The 26,893-nt window shown below is 37.6% G+C and overlaps 1 protein-coding gene across 5 annotated transcripts in view; it reads right to left on the reverse strand.

Moving 5' to 3' along the window:
* The window catches only part of PLEKHA5 (pleckstrin homology domain containing A5), a 160,001-nt gene that overhangs the window by 19,159 nt on the left and 113,949 nt on the right, over positions 1 to 26,893 (reverse strand). For 4 of the 5 annotated variants that reach the window (XM_066319522.1, XM_066319520.1, XM_066319523.1 and 1 more), the window contains exons 11-15: positions 21,942 to 22,401; positions 17,693 to 17,776; positions 2,098 to 2,160; positions 1,449 to 1,529; positions 1,165 to 1,314 (exon numbers count right to left, since the gene is read on the reverse strand). In XM_066319522.1, coding sequence (XP_066175619.1) covers positions 1,165 to 1,314; positions 1,449 to 1,529; positions 2,098 to 2,160; positions 17,693 to 17,776; positions 21,942 to 22,401 — 838 coding nt within the window. Of the gene's footprint in view, positions 1 to 1,164; positions 1,315 to 1,448; positions 1,530 to 2,097; positions 2,161 to 7,825; positions 7,907 to 14,176; positions 14,231 to 14,937; positions 15,058 to 17,692; positions 17,777 to 21,941; positions 22,402 to 26,893 lie in introns of all 5 variants that reach the window. The other variant, XM_066319525.1, reaches the window with a different exon arrangement.

Below are 26,893 nucleotides of genomic sequence, written 5' to 3' on the forward strand. Positions count from 1 at the left end.
GCAGGCATGTGGATCTTAAGCTGTCTTTCCAGTGAGGCAGAAAAGCCACAAAAATGGATGCAAATTTGTCTCTTTTATCACCCAGAATACACATGTGTGAGTGCACAGCATGTGTGTGCACAGGCAATGCATTATGCAGGGGAAATGTAACTCATCCAGCCCCGCCTGCAAGGCTGCCAGGGAGTGCCCCAGGCCTGCCAACACACCACTGCTTTACATATGTGCAACTTCAAACACTACAAGGAAAAGGTGAAAAAAAACCCAACCAAATTATTCTTCTTTGAGGTCAGCCCCACCATCTCACTTTTGCAGCCTACATCAGGCAATTTACTCATTTAGAATAAATTAAAAAGTTAATGAGGGAAAGTGTATCTTGAGGATTTCCTTTTCCCTGGTTCCCTTTTCCGTGTCCAACCAATTCCTTCTACAAGACAGTCCAACATTCAGACTACAACCAGGATTTCAGGGCTGATATTGTATCAGGTTTTACCACAGCTACCCCCTGTAATTTGACACCTTTTTGGATATATCTCTAAGTAAGCAAAAATGATTCCCTGTCATTTCAGCATAGAAACCATCACAAAGTGGAAAAAGACAGTAAACAGTAAAACTCCTCCCCACCCCCCCCTTTTTTAAAAGTCTTTTGGAAATGCATAATTTGAAAGATCTTTTAAATGTAATAGTCCACTATTAGAGAGACTGTGGCAGTCCTGCAGATGCTTTTGCTTGTAAGTAAGTCAAATAAAGTTTGTGCTTGACACTATTTGGTCAGCACATGAAATAGCTTATTTGCATTATTTACTTCTTCTGTTACCAATTTCTCATATTTCAAACATGGTAATTACCACACCAATCAAGTTAGTATGCACCCATTCCTGGCAAAAAAAACAAAAAAAAAAAAAAAACAAAAAACAAAAAAAAAAAAAACCCAAAAAAACAAACCCCAACCCCCCCCCCCCAAAACCCACAACCAACCAACCAACCAACCCACTCGATGAATGCAGCAAAAAAGATCATTTTCCATCCACCTTTGACAAAGACACAAGCAAGTAACAACCAATTTTTTTCTGAGATGCAGTAAAGAAAAACAAGCAAAGCAAATGCAATTAGGAATATGAGCACAATAATTTCATTAGGTTTTGGTGGGAAGAACGTGGTACTTACTGCAGTGGCTCGGGACACTTCCCGACAAGTGCTGAGCAGTCCGTTCTGCAAGTCGTCTCTCTGTAAGACTACATTTTGTATGGCTGCTGGGTTATCTGCATTCATTTCTATCTCCTGACTTGCTGATAGCAAAGCTTGCTCAAGCGTGTACTATTGTAATAAAAAGAATTATTTTTAATGTTCTGCATCATTGGGCTGATTTTCGTTTTATTTCAGCTATCAATGTTCTGATAATAAGCATGTAAAATAACATCCACTTTAGGTAAGAAATACAATTGTCCTACTTTCTCCTTGTGTAGCTGTTGAAGTTTCTCCTCCAGTGCTTGCACAACTTTATCCTGTTCACATAAACGGCTTAGCTTAGCCTAGTATAGAATGGAAAAATTATCACAATTAGCATTTTGTTATTTACATCTTCAGTAATCAAAATCTAACTTGATCAAACCATCACACAAATCTAGAGAAAATGTTATTAAAACAAGAATTCTAAAATTACGTTGGCATCAGTCTTGCATTTTCAAATTACTTAAGAAACCCTCTTAAGAAACTATGAAGTGCTATTATTACTTGAAGCAGCTCGGCTCAAAACATGTAATTTATGATTCTACAGCTAAATCTTTACAACTTAATAATAGGTATTAGATTCCATTTTAATTTACATATTTCTTAGTATTACAAAGACAATTTTATACATTCACAGTTTGTCCCATGGTTTTTCAGGTGATTGTATCGAATAGTTAAAATGTCAGACTAAAATGTAGTATTTCCTCTAAGTTATTACAGAGACATGTCCCTCTATATCATGATGCAATTTCTGTTGGCAATCACCTGTACAAAGTGGGTTTCAAACCCCAAAGCCAAGAGAAAAATTATCATCAAAATAAAGAGACAAATATCAATATTTACAAGGAAGAAGGAATACAAATGACTTACATCAATGTCCAGCTCTTCAGTTCTATATTTGTATAGTGTACCCCTACACTCTTCTTGTGTTAACTATAAGGAAGAATAATATTGCCATAAAACAACTTAGTTGGATTGTGAAAACGAAAACTACTGCTCAGTTTAAGAGTTTTAACACAGAAATCAGCTTTTGGTTGAAAGGTAAACCTGCCACATTGAACAATACACATTTAGCCAATATACATTGAGGGTAAATAAATGGAATGTCAAGCAGACTGTCAGTAGAGTTGCATTAAATTAACAGGCTGTTTCTAATGCAAACTGGAGTTTCAAAGATGTAAAACTCAATCAAACATGGATTATGTAGAAAGATGAAACTACCGGAGTACATCTAAATAATGATGCATCACTGTGTTTAAGTTTTATTATATGAATTCTAAATGCTCTCATTCCACTCAGAATTAACTATTCTTGGCCCATTATGGTCAGGTGTTTCACAAGCAGGATGATCTGATGTGGAGCCAAAACCAGAGCAGAATGACCTAAGTTTACAACAGATATGTAAGTATCTTCTCAGAGATGTGTCCAATAAGTGCCACCACTTTTCATATGGATTTTTCATGTGGATTTCCTACTTTTCACAGGATTCCCTCCCCTCCAACAGAGCATTACCAGAAATGCCACAAATGGAAGCTCTTCTACTTTATCTTTGGACCCAGGCAAACTTGTCTCCTTGTGCTAGTCAGGATGCAAAGTACCTCAAACTACTTTCACGCAGCTCCTTGCATTAACTTCTTAACTTTTTCAATCTGTTACTGACCAGTAACAAGATTTTAAAATATTTTACAACAAAAAAAGGCAGCTCCCCATTTTAGAGTGAACTGCCACACACACTAACTACTTAATATCCTATACAGCAATAAGGACATAACACCATCAACCTTCATATCCTATCTAATTAAAAACATTGGGGGTACAGACTCCCAACAGAGATGCTTTCCTTCCCTATGTCTGTCATAATTAGATTACTGTGACTTAATAGTAAAAGAAAGACTACTGAAACACAAGTCCATGTTAAGGAACACTTATAAATAAAAGGACTAGGGAAGGGTTCATGAGACAAGCATTCCAAACATAAAATAAATCTTCAACACATTGAAGTGTTTCATTTCACGATATTATGTCCACATACCTCATGCAAATGTACCTGGTGACAATTCAGAAGTATGAATAGTGTATTAAAAACACACAATAACCTTCTTTGAAATGGACATTTCATGGAAATGAATGCTGGAATATGAAAAAAAGCCACAGCACTTTTGCACCTCATGAATGTCACATCACAAATTAAGATATCTATTTAAACTCCCACTGTTGTAGAGTTGTGTTGTTTTACTGCTGATTTTATCACAATGAGAGAAAAATGAGGAATGGAAATATTTAAATAAAACTCATAAACATGGCCAAAGGTCTTTAACTTACAAAGGAAACCTAGTTATATTTCATAACAGAAAGATTTTACAGAAAGAAGATTATCCCCTATTAGATAAATACACCTTTCCAAGTCACTGCTCAGCATTTTATGTGGCTTGGCTGGAAAAATATATTGCTTCTTCAAGCCAGTATTTTTTATACTTTTTAAAAAAGAGAGACTTTTTTTTGTCATTTCAACCTTAATTATAGCTGAACTTACAACAGTTTGCCAATTCAGCATCCCTACCCCTCTGTACCTCCTGAAAGGAATACATCTTAAGTATTCAGAAAAGGAAAACAGATTTTCAAAGAATATTATAGCTGTGCTAATTCTTCTTATTAAAATCCCATCACACTTTTCAAATTGCTACTGACTTCTTGCTTTGCTCAGCAGTACCAGTTCCACACGACATGCACTGCTGGAGAGCTGCTTCATTTGAACATTTCCACTGCAACCTTTTACCCAGACTTAGCACAAAAACTCCCCAAATGATATGAGTAACTTCATCCATCCGGGACAAAACAGCAGCTCCACTTCTCCCAGAGCACATCGATAAACCGGCTCAGGGCGAGGAGCGCAGAATGCTCTCGCATCCTGCTGGAGTGACAGGAGGAACTGCAGCAGACAAAACGCAATTGCACATTTCAGGCAAGGTTAACAGCCTCATAACCCTGGAAAACGCATTAACAGAGCTCCAATGACCAAGTTATCAAAATGTACTTTATGTCACGTTCCACAAAAGCCCTTTTTGCCAAATCGTTCCTGCAAAGCCTCTGCCAAGGCAGTAACTCCAGAGCAAGAGTGCCATCTACTGAACCAGGGACAGGAGTTGCTGCTGGCCTCCCTTTCCCTCGACATTTGCCTGTTTAAACATGCCAAATCCATTCCTCTTAGCATGGGGAAAAGCACCAAAAACCTCCCAGTCACGAGGGAGCAGCACCCTGAGACCTACAAATAGAATTTACCATTTTTCAAAGGCAAACTGTACATGCAGAGTTTGGCCAAATGTGCATCTTGCAGGTGAAATAGTAACATGACCTTAACTGAATCTCCCTCTGAGGTTAGGAATCATTTGTCATCAACTGTAGAGTCCCCACCTCTGTCACACACCAGAACCAGATGATTCCCAGAAAGGGTGAGATCCCTAAGGGCACCCTAAGATGTTGCTGAGACACATGTGGTTGAAGCTATTTAAGTAGCTGATATTAAAAACATTTAAGTGACAGCATTATTTCACTACTTTGTAAACTATTTTCAGATTCTACTGACTGTTTTGATTCAATAAAAATCTAGGAGGATGTTTCACCCCCAAAAGCACGCTATGCAGGATACTGCACTTAGGAAACTAAGACAACATAGGATGCTTTGCTGTTAAGCATGAGATTAAAATCACGATTTCCAAGAGGCTCTTTTGTTTACTTCTTGTTTTTTAAAATAATTCTTGCTTTCAAGAAGCAGGGCAAATGAACATTTAGCCCCATTAAAGCAAGGTTCTCCTCTAATTTTGAATTCTGTGACATCAAACACTTCAAATACAAATTGAAAAGACAAGATTTTTAGCTTGAACACAATCACATTGTGTTCATAACAAAAGCTGAAACATCTCAAAACCTAACATGCAGAACAGTTTAAATGTATGCAGTTCCTATAACAATAATAATAAGCCATAAGCAAAACCTCCCAATCCTTACAAGAACAAAAAACTTAAGGGCTATTTTTCTGTGTTTTTAATGTATTAAGCAAGACCTTGATGTTAGCTTGCTGCAGTCAGATTTTAATTTTTACTCCTTAAGGGAACTCACACATATAAGAGGAATTGAGGAAAATTTTGCTTTTTAAAGTCAGCCTGTACTGCTTTAGAGAAAAAGAATAGAGAACAAGATTAACATTCCTCATCTAGTACTGGAAAGAAGCAAAAAACCCCAAACCAAGGTAAAAAAGGGTCTAGTCTGTAAAAATCCCTTTTTTTTTTCCTGTATATATGGAGTAATTTCCCTCGCTTGTACTTGTGAATTTATAGCACAGTCTGCAGAGTAGACTGATGTAAGTCAAGTGATTTAAATAACTCTGAAGATGTAACAAATTACAAACAAAAGTGCCTTATAAATAACACATTTGAAATAGTACATGTTTTTGCTGTTTAACCAGAGAGCCATTAATCATTACAAAAAGGAAGCAAGACAAATTAAATACTAACTTTTCTTGCCTTCTTTTGCTTAACTCTAAATGAGCTCAGACAGAAAACTGAACTGAATAAACTGAAGCTCAGAAAGATCCTTTTCTTCTTCCACAGGAATGGTTGCAATCATCACAAACTATTTTAGCATCCTGACAAGAAAACAAGTTTCACTCACTTGTACAGAGGCTTCTCCCAATTACTTACACGTCTTTAAAACTGCAGCAGAAAGACGACTGTTAAACGGATTTATTTTAGTTAAATAAAAAAAAAATTATATGCTGTGTAGAATTTAAATAAGTTGCCAGAATTTTAAACAGGTTGGTTTTGCATTAGAAAAGTTTAGAAGACTATTTAGGCAGTGAAATTTTGATTGTATTTTTAGCCTACCCCGAAAGTCAGTTAATGCAACATATAATCCAGGAAACTTTATCCATGAAAGCAGAGGATGTTGTTCCTCTTCAGCTAAGGCAGCTTCTGCAGGAGCCTACCAGCATGTCACAAACACTCTGACCTGAAGAGACCACATCTCTAGTGGTAACAGGTTATTCAGTCCTCATGACCTGTTAGAGTCACTGTTTCTCTGACAAGAATGTCAAAAAAGGTGTTTATTCAGTGCCAGATAGGATGCAGCAAGATGTGCCTGCAAGGTGAGGGCAGATACTGCAGCTGACAGCAGAGCAGCACTGGGGAATTTATAAGCATCCCCAAAGGCATGAGCAGATTAGCCCAGGCACAGCTACACCTCAAATATGTCTATTTAATATTAATAAGCTTGGGCTAGTTACCCCTGATACACCTGAAACACTTCTGCTCATTATACACCTATTGATTGATTTGTCTTACATACTCTACCACACAAAACTGACTTGCTTTAAAAAAACTCTAACAGTCAGGCTACTTTAAAAAATTACAACAAACCCCCAAATTTTCATTTAGGGCTCGAGGGCACCTTACTTCTCCATTCCCCTCCAAATAGTTCTTCCAGGTTCCATGTTAAAGCTCCTGTTTCGCATGTAGGAACACAAATCATTAAATTAGTCACTCACAACCAAACTTCCTTTGGAAAGCTGAGACTTTTTTGGCAACATTTCTGGATTGGAAACAAATTTAAGATGTGGAGCTGACTTTCAAAAAAACTGAAACATTCAATTAAGATGCAGCACTTTTTACAAATGTGTCAATAATAAACATTTGTTTTATGTAGCAAAATATCTCCTTTTCTTCAAACTATGCAACCTTTATGGATAATTTTGGCTCAACAGGACACAAATGTAAATGCAAGGGATCTGGCCAGATACTCCCGTGTGACAACACCTTCATTGCAGTTGATGCAAGAAACTTCTTAAACATCTCCTGACATGACAGGGGCTACTCAGTTCAGCCCCAGCACCCGTAAGACACTGTGGTGCCAACGCAGAGGGATTGGCCATGCTCATAAGTTAGTGCAGGTCTCAACTTACAGACAATATTTCCATTCACATTCCCGATTCTTCTTCCATCTTACCATTGCCAACCAGCACTAGATACTCAGTAAGTGTGCACAGTAAAGTCTGCTGTGACTTTATGAACAGACACTGCCTTTTGGATTTACAGGCCCCCAGATCAAAGTAATTTTGATCCTTTCTTTCTTCAGTGGCTAAAGGCTTGGTAGGTGCAAACAAAAACTTGTAAATCCACTTCCTAGAACAAAACAAAATTGCCAGAAATGACCAGGTAAACGCCACTCACATGCTTTTGTAGTGGTCAAAAAAAAGAAGCACCTTTGAACACTAATTGCAGAAAATCATGCTAAGACAAATGTTGGAAGCTCATTGGGAGTTTCACGAATTTACTGGACACCTGCATAAAGCACCAACTAATTAAATCGTCTAGACAGAAAAAAAGCTATTCCGAAAGTGTACATTGAATAGTAAACAACAAAAACGCAGCGAAAGCCATGCTAACGACATTGCAGCGTTTTAGGAAGCATGGATGACTTGTGGGTTTCCAAAGCAAAGGAGAGAAACACCGATGTCATGAATAAGTCTGAAGGAACAACCAAAACTGTCACTAAGGAAAATTTTTGCAGATGATAAAGCAATTTCATTCACTATCCAAGACCTTACTTGATGGTACAGTTGCGGTCTTAGCGCCGAGTTCTCAATCATAGTGTGAACCATGGTGATTAAAGGTTCATTCTCTTTCATCTATTTCAAATCAGGAGGAGCATACAGCAAACATCAGTTTACAGCATGGCTAGATTTGAAAGACGACACTGTAAAATATAGCCTCTACTTTAATTCTTTCTAATAATGCAGTAAATTACATTTTAACCCATGCTTTTTTTTATATATTCCATCATTCAGTAATATCAACATCTGAAAAATTTAATAATATCAAACAAATATATGAAAAATAACGTAAATGCTCAACACGAACGTAATATTTACTCACTAACACTCTCCCTTTTTAAAAAATAAAAAAGCTTTAAATAAGTTTGGCTTTGCACACTATTGAAATGAAAAGGATTACTGGATTTTGCAGCAGGGACACTCAAACCTTTATCAGAAAACTTTAAATTATAGACTTAATTATAGACTCAGTGTACATTAAAAAGATATAAGCATTCCCAGCCTGTGAATAGACTTATATCCACCTATCACAAAATGCCTTTACGTACTGCACCGATTTATATCCTTTGGAACTTTGAATCATTGCCTGTTGCATTTATCCACCCCCATACACAGGAGTGAAACTATTTTGGAACCAGACATTTTCTATAACCATGAGTATTTATTTTAAGCATGCAAATATCAAAATCAAGTATTTTATTACGCATTGCATACATTTAGGTTTTCAGAAAAGTGTGCAACACAGAAAAAAGCATGGAGTTTTAGTTTTAAAAAGAAGACTTTCCTAACAATAGGGGGGATATTATGGAAACAGGTAGTTTTCCTCTACAAAAGAAAACTGGAAAGTCACTTAATGCACAATTCTCCTATTTTTGTTGGAAACTTTAGCACCTGTTGGAAACTTCAGCAATACCTATTTGAGATATGGTTACACTAAGTGTATGAAGGACCATTTATGATCTTTCACTTTGCACTCTCCATTAATTCGCATTGCAAGGTTTTCTTTTGTAGATGGAAATGCAACAGAATGAGTTTTTTGGTATTTTTCCAGTATTTCTTGCCCCAAATTATATAGGCAAAACCTAACTTGTACATTTGGAGCAGTATTCTTTTCATCTTATGATGAACAACTTTTTCTTGTCATAGATAAGAGGACCTTTTTGTTGTTGTTGTTGTTTTTTATCCATTGCAAAGTGCGATCAGCTGGTAAGTTAATCAGCCAATAAAAGGTACCTTAAGAAGCTTATGATGCTCTGTTCAAGGCAGGGAAAAAAACCCTAAACAAGCAGCCCCTAACATTTACTCCATCATCTCCAGTGCATGTAAACAGAAAACCAGAACTGACACAAGAAGTTGTTCTCCTCTACATTAAAATTTTGTCCAGCGAATGGGAGCATTCCAGAAAGTGGTGATATTAAAAGAGATCTCAGTAAGAAATGCAACAATAAGGCCCAAAGCCAAGCAATCAAATTACGGCCAACTGATAAATTAATAAATTTTTTTCTGAGGCACAAATATTTTATTAGGAACATACAGGTTTGTATGCATTTTTGTTATCAGGATTTCAACTGCTTCATACCCTCTAGCTAATACCTTTCTACAATATTTCAGGTTTTTCTCTTCTGACCAATAAGACAGAATTAATTTCTGTTGTACTGTTCAAAGTTTGTTTGAATCCAAACTAGAAAACAAGCAATGTGTATCTGTTCAAAAGACATTTTGAAGTAATGTTTTGTCTTCTAGAAGCTCCAACTTCGATTTACGGGAGCTCTTCCAGTATTTTTACTACTACTGATGCTTAATCATGCTTATCCAACCCTGTTTGCAAAGGCCAGTTATACCCAGAAAAGTTCCTTAAGCCCTTATGGAACAAAGATCAAAGAGCAGGCAATTGGTAAAGCAATGCCAATTGAAGAGCTTATGGAGCAGTCAAATACAACAAGTGTTTTTCACCTTTGGGATTGATGTTTCCAACAAAATAGTGACATTTAAGTATTGAGGAGTGACGATCTTGAGGGAGCAGCTATGTGTCACAAACCTTCTACAAGCTAAAGCTAGTGCATAAATAAATCAGAGTTACCTGGGACACAGTGGCAGGTTCCCTGCTCTGAAAGATGACAAGGATTCCTATTTTGTGGTCTTTGAGAACTATCATAAGGCTACTCCCAAACTGAAGCTGGACACTATTCACATTGAATAAATGGCTCAAGGAAAAATACTGGCTTGCTCATAACAGAGGTAAGTCTTGGTTTTCACTTATTTAGGGGAAAAAAAAAAGGTTTTTTTACAATAAAGGACAGGTTTTGGACCCTCCATGTAACACTGAAAGTATTATACTCAGAGATTCTCTCCAATTAGAAAACTCCCAAAAATTGGAATTAGTATCTCCATAAGCAAACTGAAGTGTGAACTGCCACACAGCAACAAACCCAAATAAAATATAGCAGTCTTGGCTTTACCACTTCCTACTTCAAGTAAATAACTCTTTCTCTGAAGAAGTGATATTTCATCTTCCTTTTTTTTTGTACTGATGTAGTATAAAAAGAGCTAATAAAGCCCCCACCTCCTTGGCATGTGAACTATATGAATGGCTACTTTATTTATGAATGGGGATTTTGTGTTTTAAACTGGAGAGCCAAGCTATCAACAGCTTTTCTCTTCCTGTCTTTTCCTAGATTTGGTAACACTCTACACACAGCTGGCATTCCAGTATGTTCTAGCGAGGTGGCAACAATGAGCTGGGACAGTGGCAGGAGTGGTGACCTCACTGCTGAGGTGACACTGTATGTTTTGGGTGACAAAAGACTCAGATTAACCATTTTATCCATTTCTTCTCAAGCTCCCTCAAGGTAAAAGCAGGGCCAACAGGACCTGATGAAGCTTTTCTCCCACTTTCCCTCTGCTCTGTAATCCTCTGTCCCAGAAAGAAAGGAGGAAGCACTTCTCCTTCCTCCTGGCAGTCTTTTCTTCACCCTAGACTGCCTATCCTTGCCTTCCTTCTTCCTTTTCAGAAGGGGAAAAAAAAAGGGCTGGGTCAGCTACTTTACCTTTTCCAGATAACCTGGAAAATACAAATAAAGATAGTACCCTATAAGCTGCTAACACAGGACATAGAATTTTAGGCTGAAACATGAGATACCATGTCAACTCCATCCAAACCTCCTTGTACTATTTCAGCCTTCTTAATTTACTACTTGTTCCCAGAGTCACTTTCAGCATCTCAGAAAAAGGGAGATGAAGAGGAGAAAACAGAAGCAAAACACTAAGACAGTGAGGATGCTGGCTGCGGGACCTTCGCTCCTTTATTTGACAATTTCTTGTTCAAGTTCTCTCTATTTTTAGGCAAACAGAAAGAACCTAAAAATTAAAGTCCCAGTAGAATTATTGCAACTCCTAAACATCTAAACTATTTACATAAATAGCTATTTTAAAAAACTGGGGAAAAAAAAACAACCAAAAAAAAGGACTAAATGAAATTAAATTTAGTAAAACTTCTACTGTGACCAACTGGCCTGGGAGAGGGAGTTTTATACAGATAACATGAGCCCAACAGTAAAGGGTTTTTCGGTCAAAGGAAAGTTTTACTACCTAGATAAAATTCAGAAGTGTACTGGTGTACTGGAATTCTTAATAATAACAGAAAGGTTCAAGTGGGACCTTCTGCCATGGCTTTACTTGCAAAGGAGAAAAAAGCATGTTTAGCTTTTACCTGGGGAAAAACCCCCAACATTATGCTACGTTTTGCTTACTCTTTTTGTAATTACTGGGTACAAATAAATTAAGGAGACAGCAGGCTGGCATTTAGTAGCACACAATAATTGATTCTTTAAAATCTGATAAAGCAGAAAACTGAGATCCTATGTGTACTCAATGTCCCATGCTGGCAAACAAATCATCATTGCCTAGGGCTGCTGGCTATGTCCAGAACTACTTCCTAAACTGCACCTGAATCTTTCTCCCAACTCTGCAAACCTTGAGCCAGCAGAATGGTTAAAAAAGAAAAGGGTGCAGGACAACCATTTATTTGGCTGAATATTTGAGACATAATAATATTCTATAAATATTCTTAAGACATGGAAGAAATCATTTGGCTGGGTATCAGTGTGCCAAGACTCTTCAGTCTTTTTCCCTCCCCCTCTCTCTCGGAGCTACAACAACAACAACAAAAATTCTGAAAGCATAATACAAAACTATCAGAAAGTGTAACATGAGAATTTCTAAGCATTGCCAAAGGGAACAGCAGTACAAAAACAAAGCATGATTTCAAAAAGACGATCGAGTATCTTGATTCCTGACAAGAAAACCACCTAATCAGCAGCTGGTTTATTGCAACAGAATACATGTTGCCTTCCCTACACAGGAATTTTAGTGTGCCTGAAATTCACCTGTGCAACCTTGAAACAAACTTACTATTTATTGTTGTGTACAGTACTGGACTCTTTGGGACCAAGAAGGTGAGAGTTGAAGATATAGGGACTGGAGTCCCACCATGTGCTATAAGCAGAGTAGGTGTTGAGACTATTTGCAGAGATTAAATACAAGTGGAAATACCTAGTTTAAGTATACAGGACATTTAAAATCCAGAGAGAGTAAGCAATTAAGCACAATGGGTACAGATGCTGGTAACAAGGAGGAAAGGCCTCAAATACACTGAAAGAAATTCTGTTTTTTTTAATGCTTTCTAACATAAAGGGAAATTGATATTTGGCAAAGTAATGAAAAGCTATAAATGTGACACCACCCCTGGAAGCAGTGGTACTCAAAGCAAAAAGACTCTCAGGAGGATTTATTTCCTATAGGTAGATGACAGTACTGTAGACCAAGAGAAATTAGTATTCTAACCTGCTCTTCCATGATTTTGTGATTAAAGTAATATATTTTAGACTTGGTTTCTAAGTTGTACTAATGCCTTGCATCTCTGATATGGCACAACTGTAAGACTTACACAGTTTCATAAATTAATGCTTATCACATCACATTTCTAAATTTTATCTGGGGCAAGTGAAAGGAAAATTATTTTTACTATTTTGCATCTTGGACATAGACAATTCCCTCCCCCCCTTTAATCCTGTCCATCATACTCACAAGCTTGGCTAACCAAGCAATAAAAACACTTTTACACTTCACAGCAACAGTTATTCTTTCTTGACAATGAATTACACAGCTGAAGACAGAATCACTCCCTTATTCTAAAACATTATAGACTGGAAATATTTGAGTAGGATGAAATATTTTGGTCTAATTTAGCAAGCAGTATGTCCCTACTGGATGTTTTGGACCTCCTGCAGCCGCTTAAATAAAACAATACAGAGATGTTTAGAAATGTGTTGCCATCAAACTGAATTGGTCACAATTTCCACCCTGTTTTCAAGAGGTAACAGGAAAATAAAGTCACTGGGTGAACCAAGCCCATGTGAGAGTGTGTATTGTGTGTCTTTGTGCACAGCAGGGGTTTTTAATAACTCATTGAAACCCCAGTAAGGAACATACAGAATATAAAAGTTCTAACAGTTGGTTTTAAGTGTAAGGCTCAAAAGTTTCAATTAAAGATGGATTCTTACAAAAAGGGATTTTTATTTTTTCAACCAATAGCTATCCAGTTGCTTATTTTAGTTCCAAGAATTTATGACTGTCTTTTATAACTGCTAGCAAAAAAAAACCTCACTTCAAAACTCCTCAAACACAACTTGTACAGAAATCCCATTTGGTCATGAAACAAGGCCATGAAGAGAGGTATGTGATACTGCAATTCTTCACCTGGCTATCAGTTACGTTAGTGAAGACAGAACTGTACTCACGCTCCGTAAGATACCAGAAATTGGAAAGAATTAAAATCTTATTCTTATATAAATCCTTCAGAATGAACTGAGAAAAATGAGCAAAGAAGCCATGTTATGACTTGTTTAAAATACTTCTTCATGTTTGATCTCCTCTTCATTTAATGACCTGTAGAAACATCTAACTCTTCTTAATTTGAAAAACCAGAATCCTCAGATTTTTTTATAAATTGCATGTGTGTCATATGAGCTTGGAAACATATTAGGATTGGTTAAAGAAGGTAAAATGCTACAGTTAGTGTTATTATGAAAAAGAAATTAAGAATGTATTTAGAACAAAAAAATGAACTGGTGATTAGGTGCTGTTTTCTGACAAATTTTAAATTGAGGGATGTTTTTTTCCCCCTAACATCTCAAATTTGTGATCTATTAAGATATTCTATGCTGTGGGCATCATCCAACCTCATAAAAAGCACTGAAAATCCTTCTCCCAAATATTTCCAGCTTTGATAGCAGCAGGCAAAAAGCATTAAGAAATATAAACGCACAAGTAAATTGCAAATCCCACCTGGTGATCCAAATATATGGCATTCCTTTGAAGGTGATGTGAAAGAATCTCATTCTAGCAGGCAGCAGTCAGAGGGGAAAAGGAAAGGGACAGAAGGTGCAGAATGCATGAAAAGAGCTTTAAAGGATATAAACTAGACAGTGATAGGCAGTTTTGTTTTATGGAGAAAAAGAATGCTTTTTTTAACTGCCTTTTTTTGGTGAACTGTTAACAGATTTTGAGCCCGAAACTGAAATTATGAAAGTTTGCTACAAGTCAGACCATGAACTACTACAATTAATTTTGGTTTACATATAAAATACAGTAAACTTATGTAAATGTCCACTACACAGGCAACTATGAACCCTTTGATAAATCTGTGTTTTAAACATGTCCTGCTTTTCATTGACAAACAAGACGGCATCTGATAGGAGGCTGTAGAAACAACAGATTAAGCTCAATTTATCACAATTAATTTTGTTTGTAATAACCAATTGATTAAAACCATTCAATTTTAAACGTGAACTACAATGTGCTTAAAAATATTCCTATTTTGACTTGGCTTCAGTAAACTTGACTTGGATTTAGTAACTTTGACTTGGCTTATTTTAAGAAGTAAAACCTCAAAGGGTTGATAGCAGAACGCCACACACACAAGGGATTAATGTCGCTCTATTCTACTCGTGCAGGAGCCAGAAAACTTTGCACAAAGCAAACTTTGATTAATGAATGACTACGGGTTAGTGAGGATGGAGCATGACACACATTGCTGGATAGCTGACCTTTGGGCTGCTGGCCTCAAGCTTTAGCTGCATGAGTTGTGCTAGTGTGTGCTCCCGGATACTACTCAGCTCCGCCTGCTGCCGTCTCAGCTTTATGAGCAGCAGCGTCAGCTCCTCCGGCTGAAGGAGTGAGGTGTGAGAAGCCAAAGAGCAGAGAGAAGGTTAATTGGTACCCCAAACAACACTACAGTCAAATAAGGCACACCCTATAAAATGTTTACTTCTAAAGCAAAGTAAGGCGCACCTTCCGAGCGCCTTATTGGCAGTGATACAACACAAAAGACACCCTTTTCCCCAACTGGACACTTCCAAATGTAAAATGAAGGGTTTAAATGAAGGGTTGACTGCTCAAACCAGCAAATGCCATGAAAGTCAAACATCCTGTGTTCAAGACAAAAATAACTGGGGGTTTTGCAGGACAAAGTCTGTGGAGTCCTCAAACTTTTCCTGACATGTGTATCAAATTGATGATATTGACTTAAGTGAGGGGGAGGCAATTCCAACCCTTAGGATGTCATTACCTGTACATGGGCAGCCATTTGAGCTTGGTGAAATAATCAAAACATGCCCTCAAGAAAACGTAGTTTTTAAAATAATTCTCCAAATGTATGTGTTGAAATTCAGAGGAAAAAATTTATGACAAACCCATTTTAACTGAACTACGTCAGAAATAATCCCCTTTGACAAAATAAATCTGTACAAGCATGACAAAAATAATTTTCCATCCCACCTTTCACAGGTCTGAGGCCTCCAGTTATTTTATTGCTTTACTTTTATTACTAAGCTGTACAATACAGCTTTAGGAAAGGATGAAGAATAGTATTTAAGACCCAAGATTATATGTATTATGGAAATAAAGTCCAATTCAAATGGATATTTGTCAGGTAATTCCACACAGATCAGCATAGGTCAGTTTGGGAAATTCTACCTGAACCATTCCTGGGAACCATTTCAATTAGCAATACTTCAAAGAAAACGAATCACTGAACATCACAAGTATTTTTGTTATTTATCCTGTTTGTTTCTGTTTCTTACACTTCTCCAGAAGTCAGCCATACAAGAGGTTAAATATTCATCCAGCGTTTTGATTTTCTCACAAGTCCTGTGAGTTAAACAAAGCCCAAAGACAAAAACCTCCTAAATCCCTGTTGCTCTCTCCCACAGCCACAGAACTTCCCCAAAGCAAAGAAGGAGAAAAGAGCTCCAGAGAACCACACATTAAGAACACTGAAAGTGAATACCCATTTCTCAGAACAATGAGGAAAGAGCCCTGACATACAGCACGGCACTGGCACTTTTGTGAGTTCAGAACAGGTAAGCCCACAAGAGGGAGCAAGGGATTTCCACATAGCTTCAGCTGGCAAAACCATTTGCTTTTGAGGGAAAACCAACACCAAACCCAAATTGTCTACTGGCAGTTTTCCTTCTTACAGTACTCCTTCAATAACTGGATTTAAAATGCTTAATTTCAGGGAGAAGGAGTAAGAACCTAGACTGCTATACAAGGCGTTTTCGAGTTCTCTCCAAAAATAGGCAACAATGCTTTCAGTCTGGAAAGTAACATCCATCCAAAGCACAGGAAGTCCTATTTTTAGGAATATGAGAACAAAAAGTAGCATCTTCAAGCAAAAGGAGCAGCAATTCACTTTTTCAAGATGAAAAGTCCTTTTGGTACATTCTGAAATAGCCCAATTTTAGTGCATTAGGAATAAACTATTTAATGGCACTCCAACACAAACTTTTTTTTCCACAGAGGAGCTCTTAAAACAGAACTCCTCTCTGGTCATTCAAAACATTGCTGTGATTGCTGTGCATTTTTGCAGGTCTTGGGACTCTTGCAACGACCATAACACAAAACTTTTCTTAGAGCTGTCTACAGGTTCCTCCTCTGGCCCCTGCAAGGTTCTGGTGTGGGCAGGATTTCTGGTCGGTTTCTTGGACCTGCTTGTCCCTCTGGAGATCAGCCCAGCTCCACAAGCAGAACCCAGGAGAGCTGAAGGGGCATGAACCCCAAGAAATGTCTGGAAGGCTCCAGCTGCCAAAGGCCAACCCACAAAAGTCGCTGAAGGTGCCAGAAATCTGCGCTGGGAAGTGCAGGAAACAGGGCTCGAGGCAGGAGAAGAACTGGCTGCCCACGGTATGGCTCCAAAAAAAACCCCAAACAAAATCTGTTTTCTTAATTCATAACTCTCTCAATCAGTCTTTTCAGATGGACAGAGAGATGACAAAAAACTGGTAAAGAAGTGACATAAATTTAGAGCAATTTTTTGCCTGAGAGTCATGTTTTAATTAAGAAAGTGGACAGTATTCACCAGCATCACTTTGATGAAACATCTTCAGTGAGAATTTCAGCTCTACCACAGTACAGTGTCAGAAAGGATAATTTTACAAAACACTCTTTTAGTATCTTTTACATTTCCAAAAAAGCCAAACTTTACTTCTAGGATTTTCTAAATAATTAATGGAGAAATAAGTGTTCTGTGATGTAGTCTACCCTCTCCCAGGAATTTCAGCAATGTATCAACAATGATTAAAAAATAATAAATCTGCATTTCCCAAAGAAAACCTTGACTCAGCAGCTATGCTATTTTCTCAGAATTCTGTGCAATCACAGAGTACTTCTTTCCCTGGTAATTTAAATAAAGGCTACATTTAAAGCACGCTTTAACTAGAATAAAATTTCAACGTTGCTTCTTCATACTTAAAGGATTATTTTTAAAAAACCCCTGATGTACCAAATAAAAATCCAACTCACTGTTTTGCCTTGGAGGTTCTGAGGAGTAACAGGCTGTAAACTCAGACCTGCTGGCATCGACCTTCTCTCAGGCACAAAGACATGCTGTACAAAAAAAAAACCAAAAAAGCACAGTATGATCCACATTTATTTCTAAAGACTCAAAACCCCAAAATTTCTAAAGACTCGAAAAATTTTTAAACCTAAAACAAAAAGTCAAGCCACTGCCAACTTCCGCCTCATGAAAATTTCCTGTGATTTGTGCCTGTCATGCTCCCTGATGATCTATTACCCGGATCACTCAAATAGTCTATCTTTAAATTTTAGAAATACCCCAAATTTCATAATTCATTTAATTAACAGTTCTTCCTCATTACTGTTGCCCTGCTGACCATCTGTGTAAATAACAGTTTTAGCTTTCCACTTACATTTCTCATCCTTTTTCCCCTCATGTTTCCCATCCTTTCTTCCCTCCCTTTTCCTCTCTTTCTTCCTGCCCTGTTCCACCTCACATTTCAAAGTTACGTTACCCGGTGACACTCTTAAGGCAGTGTTTGGAGACCCAAACACTCTATTTCTCAGTTTTAGCCACCCCATTATCTGAACCCATGATCTGGGCTCAGTTTTCTGCCTGCTACCTGCTTTGGAAGTGGTGTGTCATGACTGACCTCCACAGGCAAAGCTTAAAATGTTCTTAAGACATTCGTCTCAGAACTAACATTCAGGCCTTGCCAAGCACAGCTCTATCTCACATTTTCCCGTGTGTTGAATTTTGGATCAAACTTGCATTTGCAGGAAACAGGGCAGTTTCCTGTTCTCAGCATATGAGTAGCCCAGATCTTCAGAGAAAGCGTATCTTGAGTCTACTCTCCCATTGGTTTTGCAGGGATGTATTTGGTCTACACCACGGGGTTGCCTGAACCAGGAGTATGAGCAGGCGCAGTCTCATCTAAAGGACCTCCTGGAAGTGAGCAGGCAGGAAAGGCATATGCCTTCCTATACAAAGATACACATTTTCATAGTTCAGCCAGTGCCAGAGATGTGGGAAACAATTCTTTTCCTGCTAATACAGTTCAGAAGAAAACTACTACTTTGTGCAAGCAAGGAGGAAGCAGTGGAGGATTTGTGACTCAGCACAGGGCCTGAGTCAGATCACTTCTGGGAATCACTCTTAAATGGTAGTTGATGCACCATCCCCAGCCATGAGCAAAGTCTACCCACAGATCACATTTATTTCTGACAATACACCAAGAGACTGCCAATACAGCTCTATTTCCAAAGCACAAGGAATATAACCAGTCATATTCCCCATGGTGGACATTTATCACTTAATAAATGCCGACATTGGCTAAGAACATTGAAAAATATTAAATATTCATAAATATGAAATGTTTTGTAGCAAATTTAAAGGAAGCCTGGAAAACAACAGACAGTTGTAGCACAAAAAGGTCCACGGCCATGATAAGTAAATCTACAATGATTAGTGAGAAAAAAAGACATTGAGGACTTACTTCCTTTACCAGTGTTGCAAAAGGAACTCATATGACACAGTTCATTTAAGGACTGCTGAACAACAGCAATTTGGGGAAGTAGTCTTTTTCTGTCTTGCTGTATTCTTGGAATATTAGGGGCAGATTGCTAGATAAAGTAAATTCTGTGGGTGTAATGCAGCATTCTTGGAGCTGCAGATGTAATTTCTATTTCAAGAATAATAGGGAAGGTCTTGTAATAGTAAGAAAAGACATGATACAGGACAGAAATCTCATTGACATGAAAAGAAATCAGAAAGAAAGTTTTTAAGCTGCAGGGTGACTATTTTGGAGTAGACACTACCATTTAAACATATACAAGCACTCCATTTAGAACTACGTGCTTTAAAAAAAAGCCTTTGGGCATCTGCTCATGGTGCTCTTATTCCTGCATCTTCAAACTACGTCTTCATTGACTTCTCAAACCAAATCAGTCACATGCAAGGGGATTCATACAAATGGGCATGTGGACGTGAACACAACTGTTTTGTGTTTGCCAAGTCCTGCAATACCACCCACACCTCATCCTATGAGGCGAGAAAGGATCAGCAGAACAAAACCAAAAGCCACATCGCAATCCAAGCTCTTCTTTCTCGATCCTTTTCTCTCGGCAAGCAATTCAGCTTGAGTAACCTGTGCCTGCCAGAGTGGCCTAACTTAGGCAGACAACAGAGCCTGTCCTGAGCATAGTGGCCACACAGCCCCACCTTGAGGAGGATGCTTGGAAAAATGTACACATGGCTTGGGCTGCTGGACTCTCTGCTGGAAGAGACCTCTACTACCACTCACAGAAGCATCCCTCACACTTTCTGGGGAGGGCTTTAACTTTCTTTTGCCTTTTGCTCAAAGTATTTAAGTGTCTACTTTCCTATAAAGTTGCTGGATGACTAAAAAGACTTTGTTCATTTTCCCAGTTCCAACGCATAAGGCATCTTCTGCAAGTTCAGCCTTGTTCTCTAACCATTTGATTTTAGCTAAGTGGGCATTAGTCTCCTTTCCATGTTACACATAATAAAGAGTATTTGAGTTGTTTTATGTCCTTCTCCAGATCCTCTTTCTAACTCATTACTTATGAACAAGTTAAATAAAGATAATAGCTTAAAAGGTAACAAATGCTAAGAGGAATTCTGCAAATGTAAAAGTCCAGCCAGGGATGATGATAAGATTACAGTCTTGTAATACATGGAGAAAAATATACTGGTGGCAAAAATTGATCTTGTGGGTTAAATGTTCCAGCATATAACAACAGACAAATTATGAGGAATACTGTTTTAACTTCTCATGATAGAAGAATTACAGAATATTGGATAAATTCTAGAACTTTCTGTTTGGATGACTATCTATGCAGAAGTGCAGCATTGTATATGACAAATACAGGCTACACAGCCCTGGAGACGAAAATTCATCCCAGCTCTCAACTTGGAATAGTGCTTAATTGGCACAGTTGGGACTGAGCTCTGGAAAGACACAGTGTGGTATTTTCAAATCACTGTCATAGAGGGGTTTTAGGAGGATTTTGAGAACCTAAAAATAGAAAGCCAACCACTGAAAGCCACTAAAAAACCTAAGATCTCTATGTAAATGGGGTTTAGATGTTCAATTTACCCTACTGATTTCAAATAACCAGTCTTCTAACCACCCACCTCTTAAAGACGGGTGTTTTTAAGTTAATGGCAAAATCTGATTGTGTACCTAATTAAATACAAACTAAACAGCATGAAAAACACAAGGGAAACAGAAGGTTTGTATAAAAGATACTAAACACTAAATGAAATACTAGCATGAAGTGTTCAACAAGTAACAAAAACATGAAGAAGTAAAACATGGCCGACAGGACAAGTAATACACGTTCTGCAGCACTGACCCCAGTGATATTTCTCAGATATGTGAGAAGCACTGATTACTAAATTTCCAGAGTAGTTGAGACATTAAAGGATGTCAAAGCAAAGTGACTCCTTTGGTGATAGGGATCTAAAAACTTTAAAATTCAACACCTGATAATCAACTTTAAGTTGTTTAAATTGCTTTAAGTAATAGATTTTTTTTTTCTCTGCATCAGAAAAAAGGCATCTGAGGACAAAGTTTTTAGAAAAATGCTCAGGAGCATTTTACATCCAACTGAAGGAGCAATTTTTATTTAATTTTTTTCCAATCTTTTAAAACCTATGGTAACAAAAGCAGAAAGTCACATATGGCACCCAAGTTTGCAATTCTTCACGTCTACTTCTCAGTGCTTAAGCATTAAGGTTGTGTGCATTTAGACTCACCTACAGTGATCTCCCTAAGAGCTCGAAGGCATAAAAAGGAACAATGCACTTGATTTGCTGCTGGAACCCAAGGCAGCCAAATTTGTGGCTGAAGAACAAGAAAGCAGCATGTCTAAACAAACCTGGGATTTTGAGTCCTCTTGGTGCTAGAAAGGAGTTAGATTTTCGTACACGCATAAGGTATTCCGCATAATTTGCCTACTGACTCTCTCTTATTTTTTTAGAGAAACATCACGGATAGTAATATCAGGACATGTTTTTATCACCTAGTGTTTTAAAAAAAACGTATTTTTATTACCCTTAGATTTTTCAGCACTTTTTAAAATCAAACCTTTCTCCAAGAAAACAGTGACATAACAATCTCTGTTACAATAAAATATGCTACAGCACAACATGAGTTTTCCAGTAATCATATACATCCTACGGAAGAGCCCAGTAAATGAGAGTTTTAACTATTAAACGAAGCATTTTTACCTTTGTGTGATGTGTCCTGTGCCTGCGGTCGATGGTTACATCTCCCCTCTGCACTGGCGACGACACTTCTGATCGGTACGTCCGCTGCGGGGAGTACCCCTGGAAACCAGCGATGGAGCCGTGCGAGGGGGACGTGGGGATGGAGTGCATGGTCTGATCAGAGATATTGATCATGGTTTTTGGGCTGCTCAGGGTGCTGTGCCTGCTGAGAGTGGTCTGCTTGTTGTAGAACTGGCGCTGCTGCCACTCGTAGAGCTGCCACATTGTGTCGTCGCGCATGGAGCGCCGCTTGTCCTCGGCGCTCACGGCTCTGTCGTACGCCGAGGGAGCCACGCTGCACAGGCTCTCTGGACGTGTCTTGCTGTTCCTTGGCAGTGTCCTGTACCCTTCTGGGTACCGGGGCAGCACCTGAGCTCGATGGCTTGGCATGTTCCTCGGCAGCGTCTGGTAGGAGATGATGCTGGAACACAAGTTTCCTTTTATTAGCAATAATATTATGGCAATAGAAAGTTGTCTCTTTCTATTCTCAACTCACTATGCCTTGGGTTTATCCAGATCTCACCTTTTACACCACTTTGAATGCCATTTAAAAAACGCTCAAGAAAATCAAGGCAACAGCTCAAGAATCAATGATACTAACAGAATGCACTGTTAGCAGCCAAAAGTGAATCCTTTCTCTCTGATTAGCTCTTGCTGATATAATCCATATTTCATCTTTTCACCAGTTTGCCAGTCTAGTATTGTCAAGTTTTCATCAAATCTTGCAGCTTGTCTATAATATGCTGGATAGGTGAAAGTTTTTAAAGATTTAAAAGTTCTACACTGTTTCCATATGCTTTCCTTATTTCCATCTGAAATGTTTGCTTTTTCAAAAGTGAAAAAATATCCTGTTGTTTCCCTAAGAAAATCTTGAGCAATTACTACAGACATGTAAAAAAAAAAAAAAAAAAAAAAAAAGAAAAAGATTCTTTTAACAGCAGTCCATGGGAAAACTGCAGTAATTATCTAAAGAAATTGTATTTCTCAATTGTCAAGGACAAGCCATTCAGTATCAGCCATTCAAGTGAAACAAAGAGCAACACACATCTTTGTTTGATAATAATATTTTATTGCTTTTCAACTCAGATATGAATTCAAAGGCTTATTTAAATTTTTGCCCCATTAAAATTCTGGAGTTCTACAGTCATTTAGCAACTTTCAGCTTTGGTTGAAATACAAAATCTTCTATACTAAGAATTGATGCAAGCTTAAGTATGACAGAGCACTTCTTGTTAATTTTTTTCAGAGGACAAAATCCAGGTCATAAATATTGATTTATTCATCCCTTATTTAAAATGCAAATGAGCACCTCTTAAAGGCTTTTGCTATAGAGCATGCATATGATTGATGCTTGTTTACAGACAACAAAACTAGCCTCAAATTGGACCTGATTTAGCCATGAGAGGGCAGCAGCTTCCAGCTACACCCCACACTAATCCCAACTAAAATCCCTGCACCATGAAGCACCAGAACCAGGAGATGGTTTTGAGTTACTTCAGTGCCACAAAAAAAAACCATTAAAGAAATTATGTAGATCAAATGGCAAGGTAAACCAGCTTTATGCATGTGAGATCCTATATCCTATGAAATAACTATCAGGGAAATTGATGATGGTAAAACCCACTTTTCACTGAAAACAGCTCAGCTGAGTATTTACTGTGATGATCACCTGTAACATTTTGAAGATGAAAACTGCTATAAAGAGCTTTATGTACAAAATCTGCTACAATTTCTGAAGCTTTTCAAGAATTAGTGAAGAATTATCCCCACTTTGCATTGGACAGATTCCCATTCTTGCAAAGAAATTACAAAAAGGTAAAAGGGATTCCAAGTCCTAGTCTTCTGTTGCCAAATCTGCTTAAATACCTCTAAATTTCTTTAGTAACATAACATTAATTATAAGGCTTTTGTCCATCTCCATATTTACAATCAAACAAACAAGATGCTTTTGAGCTCCATTTCTAACTTTCAAAATAGAATTGTAGCTATACCCCATAACAGCTACAGTTTGGCCTGACATTTTCATGAATATATTTAGTAGCAAGACACACCTCACTTACTGAAGCTCCTCACACATTTTATTAATTAAATGGGCAGTGTAATCTGGTTGGCACCTTTAAATATCCTGACCATGCAAAAAAGCTGCCTGAAGTTCTTACTGTGCAAAGACATCAATTTCAAATGCATGCAATCAGTTATATTCTAGAACATTTAGAACGATAACACAATCCATCTTGAACTGGTAAACTGTGAAAACTGTAAAAAGCTCAATCACCTCAATATTAAGGTTTGTTTTACATAATTCAATAAAATCAAAATAGATTCACCAGTGTACTGTTGATTCTTGCAAAAATGTCATTCCAGTCAAACCCAAAACCCAGCTCCAGAAAGAACTGTAGCTTCCAGCTGCCCTGCACACACGGGGAGACTGCTGCAGTTGGGTCTGAGGTTGCAGAATATTTCTGCAGCTGTCATCATAAATAGCTCCTGGTAATTGCTCCCATATGAGAAAAAGTCTTCCACACGTGTTTACAGACACCTTTAGAGGTTGTCTCTAGGGCTACTCTTGCACTCTCTAACCACTTAGCAATAGTGGTTCTGGTGTCTGAGCTGGACTGTCTGGGAAAGCAACTTTGCTGTTGAGCCTTGAGGGGCTCAGTTCTGCAACATTAGGAATATCCTCAGATTGGAACCTCAAAACAGCCCTTCATCCTAATGAGCACAAATATCAGCTGGCCCCAAATACAGAACTTCCACATAAGAAACAAGGAAGGGTGGCAGAGTCAAGATGGAAACCTGGTGTTTTATTGCAGGTATTTATTATTTTGGATGAATCTTACGTAGGCAAGGCAGAGAGACAGGCTCACATCCTGGTTAGCAGCAACGAAAAAGATCACTTAGAAACAAAACACCCCTTCTGTATCTTTTCACATTTGAGAAAGACCACTCAAGTGAACCACTTTTGTGAAAAACATTTCTTTTCATAACTGACTTTTGCAAAATTCAGTAAAACTATACTGAAGTGGAGTGTGTTTATTTTTGGTTTAAAAGAACTTTGCCTTCCTGAAGGCAACAGTTTATTCATGTGGCTTTTGCCAAACTGGATGTCTAGATCCATGGAAACAACAGCTAACACCTTCAGGAATTAAAACCTACATTGCCGTCATTCTCATTACTTTTTTGGGTAATCAAACTACTGAAGGGTCAGCCTGTTCCTCTAAAAAAATTAGTTGTATAGTGAACCTTTTTCATTCTAAATTGAGGACAGCTAAGAGCTCCTCTTTTCTTTTATATATAGCCATTTAATTGAACATCTTTGTTAACATTTTAGCATTCATCCCAATTTTTTTTTGCAGTCTGACCAGAGATACTCAGATAGGTCCTCCATGATTTCTCTAATGCAGATACAAGAATACAGACACACTGCAAAGCAGCTTTGTGGAAAGTCAGCAACTTTTCCCCATTAAGGAAAGACTACTTTTTTCAAAAATTTAAGTTACGACTTTTACTGTCTTAAACAACCTTAAGATCCTCTCACCTCAACCTTAAGCTTTAACATAAACCAGAGCTTTTTTCTACTCTCATTCCCCAACTTTGATTCCACTTAAATTTCTGTCTCCAGCCAGAAACTGGACAAAACTGAACAAAAATAAAATTTTAAATTTAAATTAAGTCCCATTTAAAAGACACCATTATATACATTAGAAATTTGGATCATTATTCAAGGCTGTTTCCATGCAAAGCAAAAAAGATAGCTCAAAGCCAATTCTCCTTCATTTTGCTACTTTTATGTAGAATTGCATTCGAAAGCATTTATGTTTTCAGTGCCACCTTTATCTACGTAAACAAGTGTTCCCTATACTCAATAAAATATAGTTAATTAGTAACATATTTTTAATAGCACTTCCCTCTAATTGATTCCCACAATGAAATCAGTTTTAGGGTTTTTATACTTGTTCACAGCTGAAAAACAGCACAGCTTTTCTAATTTCTTCTGTTTGGTGGCAAGTTTTAAAGTCCAATTAAAAAAATAACTGCATCAAAGAGTCTTCTTCTGAGTTCTCATTATGCAAGTTTGAGTAATAAAATGGATGTCAGGGTATGCAAATCCCTGTCTGTATTGCAAGTTCAAACTTGATCTAACTACTTATGATGAGCATTTCATGAAACAACACATTAATAATTCCTAATTATATGTAATGAAGGGCTAAAAGCAGTGAGGAAATGTTCAACCTTGGCAAGTGGAAGCCAAGTTTATGGAAATTTTTCAAGATTTTGCAAAAACTGAGAAGCCACCAGCTACATATCTTGAAATTTCTGGGGGAAACACATTTTCTGAACTTGGTTGATCTTAAGCTCTGCTCTTCCATATCAATCTATATACAAAATCCTTAATTTCCAGTTCTTCCAAGTATCTCCTGTGATAGCATCTCCATACTTCCTATCAAATGTATTATTAAAAACCTTTTACATTTTCTTGCTAGAGCTGCTTGTCTGTGAGGCAGCCTGGAAGCAATGTCCCTACACTCTTGTTAGATAGAGAAATTGCTATTGGCATGACATTCAATATTGTCAATCATTCACACATCCTTTTAAAGCTTCATGAATAAGCACTAGAGCTCAATATTATAACTGAGTGCCAGCTAATTTCAGGAGAAGAGATGCTTTAAGCATCAAGTTAGATTTTTGTGTCTTTTAGATAAGTCTTCTCTCTCTCTTAATTTAAAGCTGGTTTAAAGTTTAAAAGCTCCTGGGAATGTTTTTGAAGAATTTCAAATAAAATATTATTACAGGAATTTGTGGGGGAAAAAAAAAAAAAAAAAGAAAAAGGCAGAAGAGAAGGCAATTTCAAGAACAGATTTTCAGAGGAAAAAGAATTTTTATGATTGATGACACCTTTTCCCTGCTAGCAC

This window comes from Sylvia atricapilla, chromosome 5 (genome assembly GCF_009819655.1).
Source record: "Sylvia atricapilla isolate bSylAtr1 chromosome 5, bSylAtr1.pri, whole genome shotgun sequence".
In the NCBI taxonomy this organism is placed as follows: Eukaryota; Metazoa; Chordata; class Aves; order Passeriformes; family Sylviidae; genus Sylvia; species Sylvia atricapilla.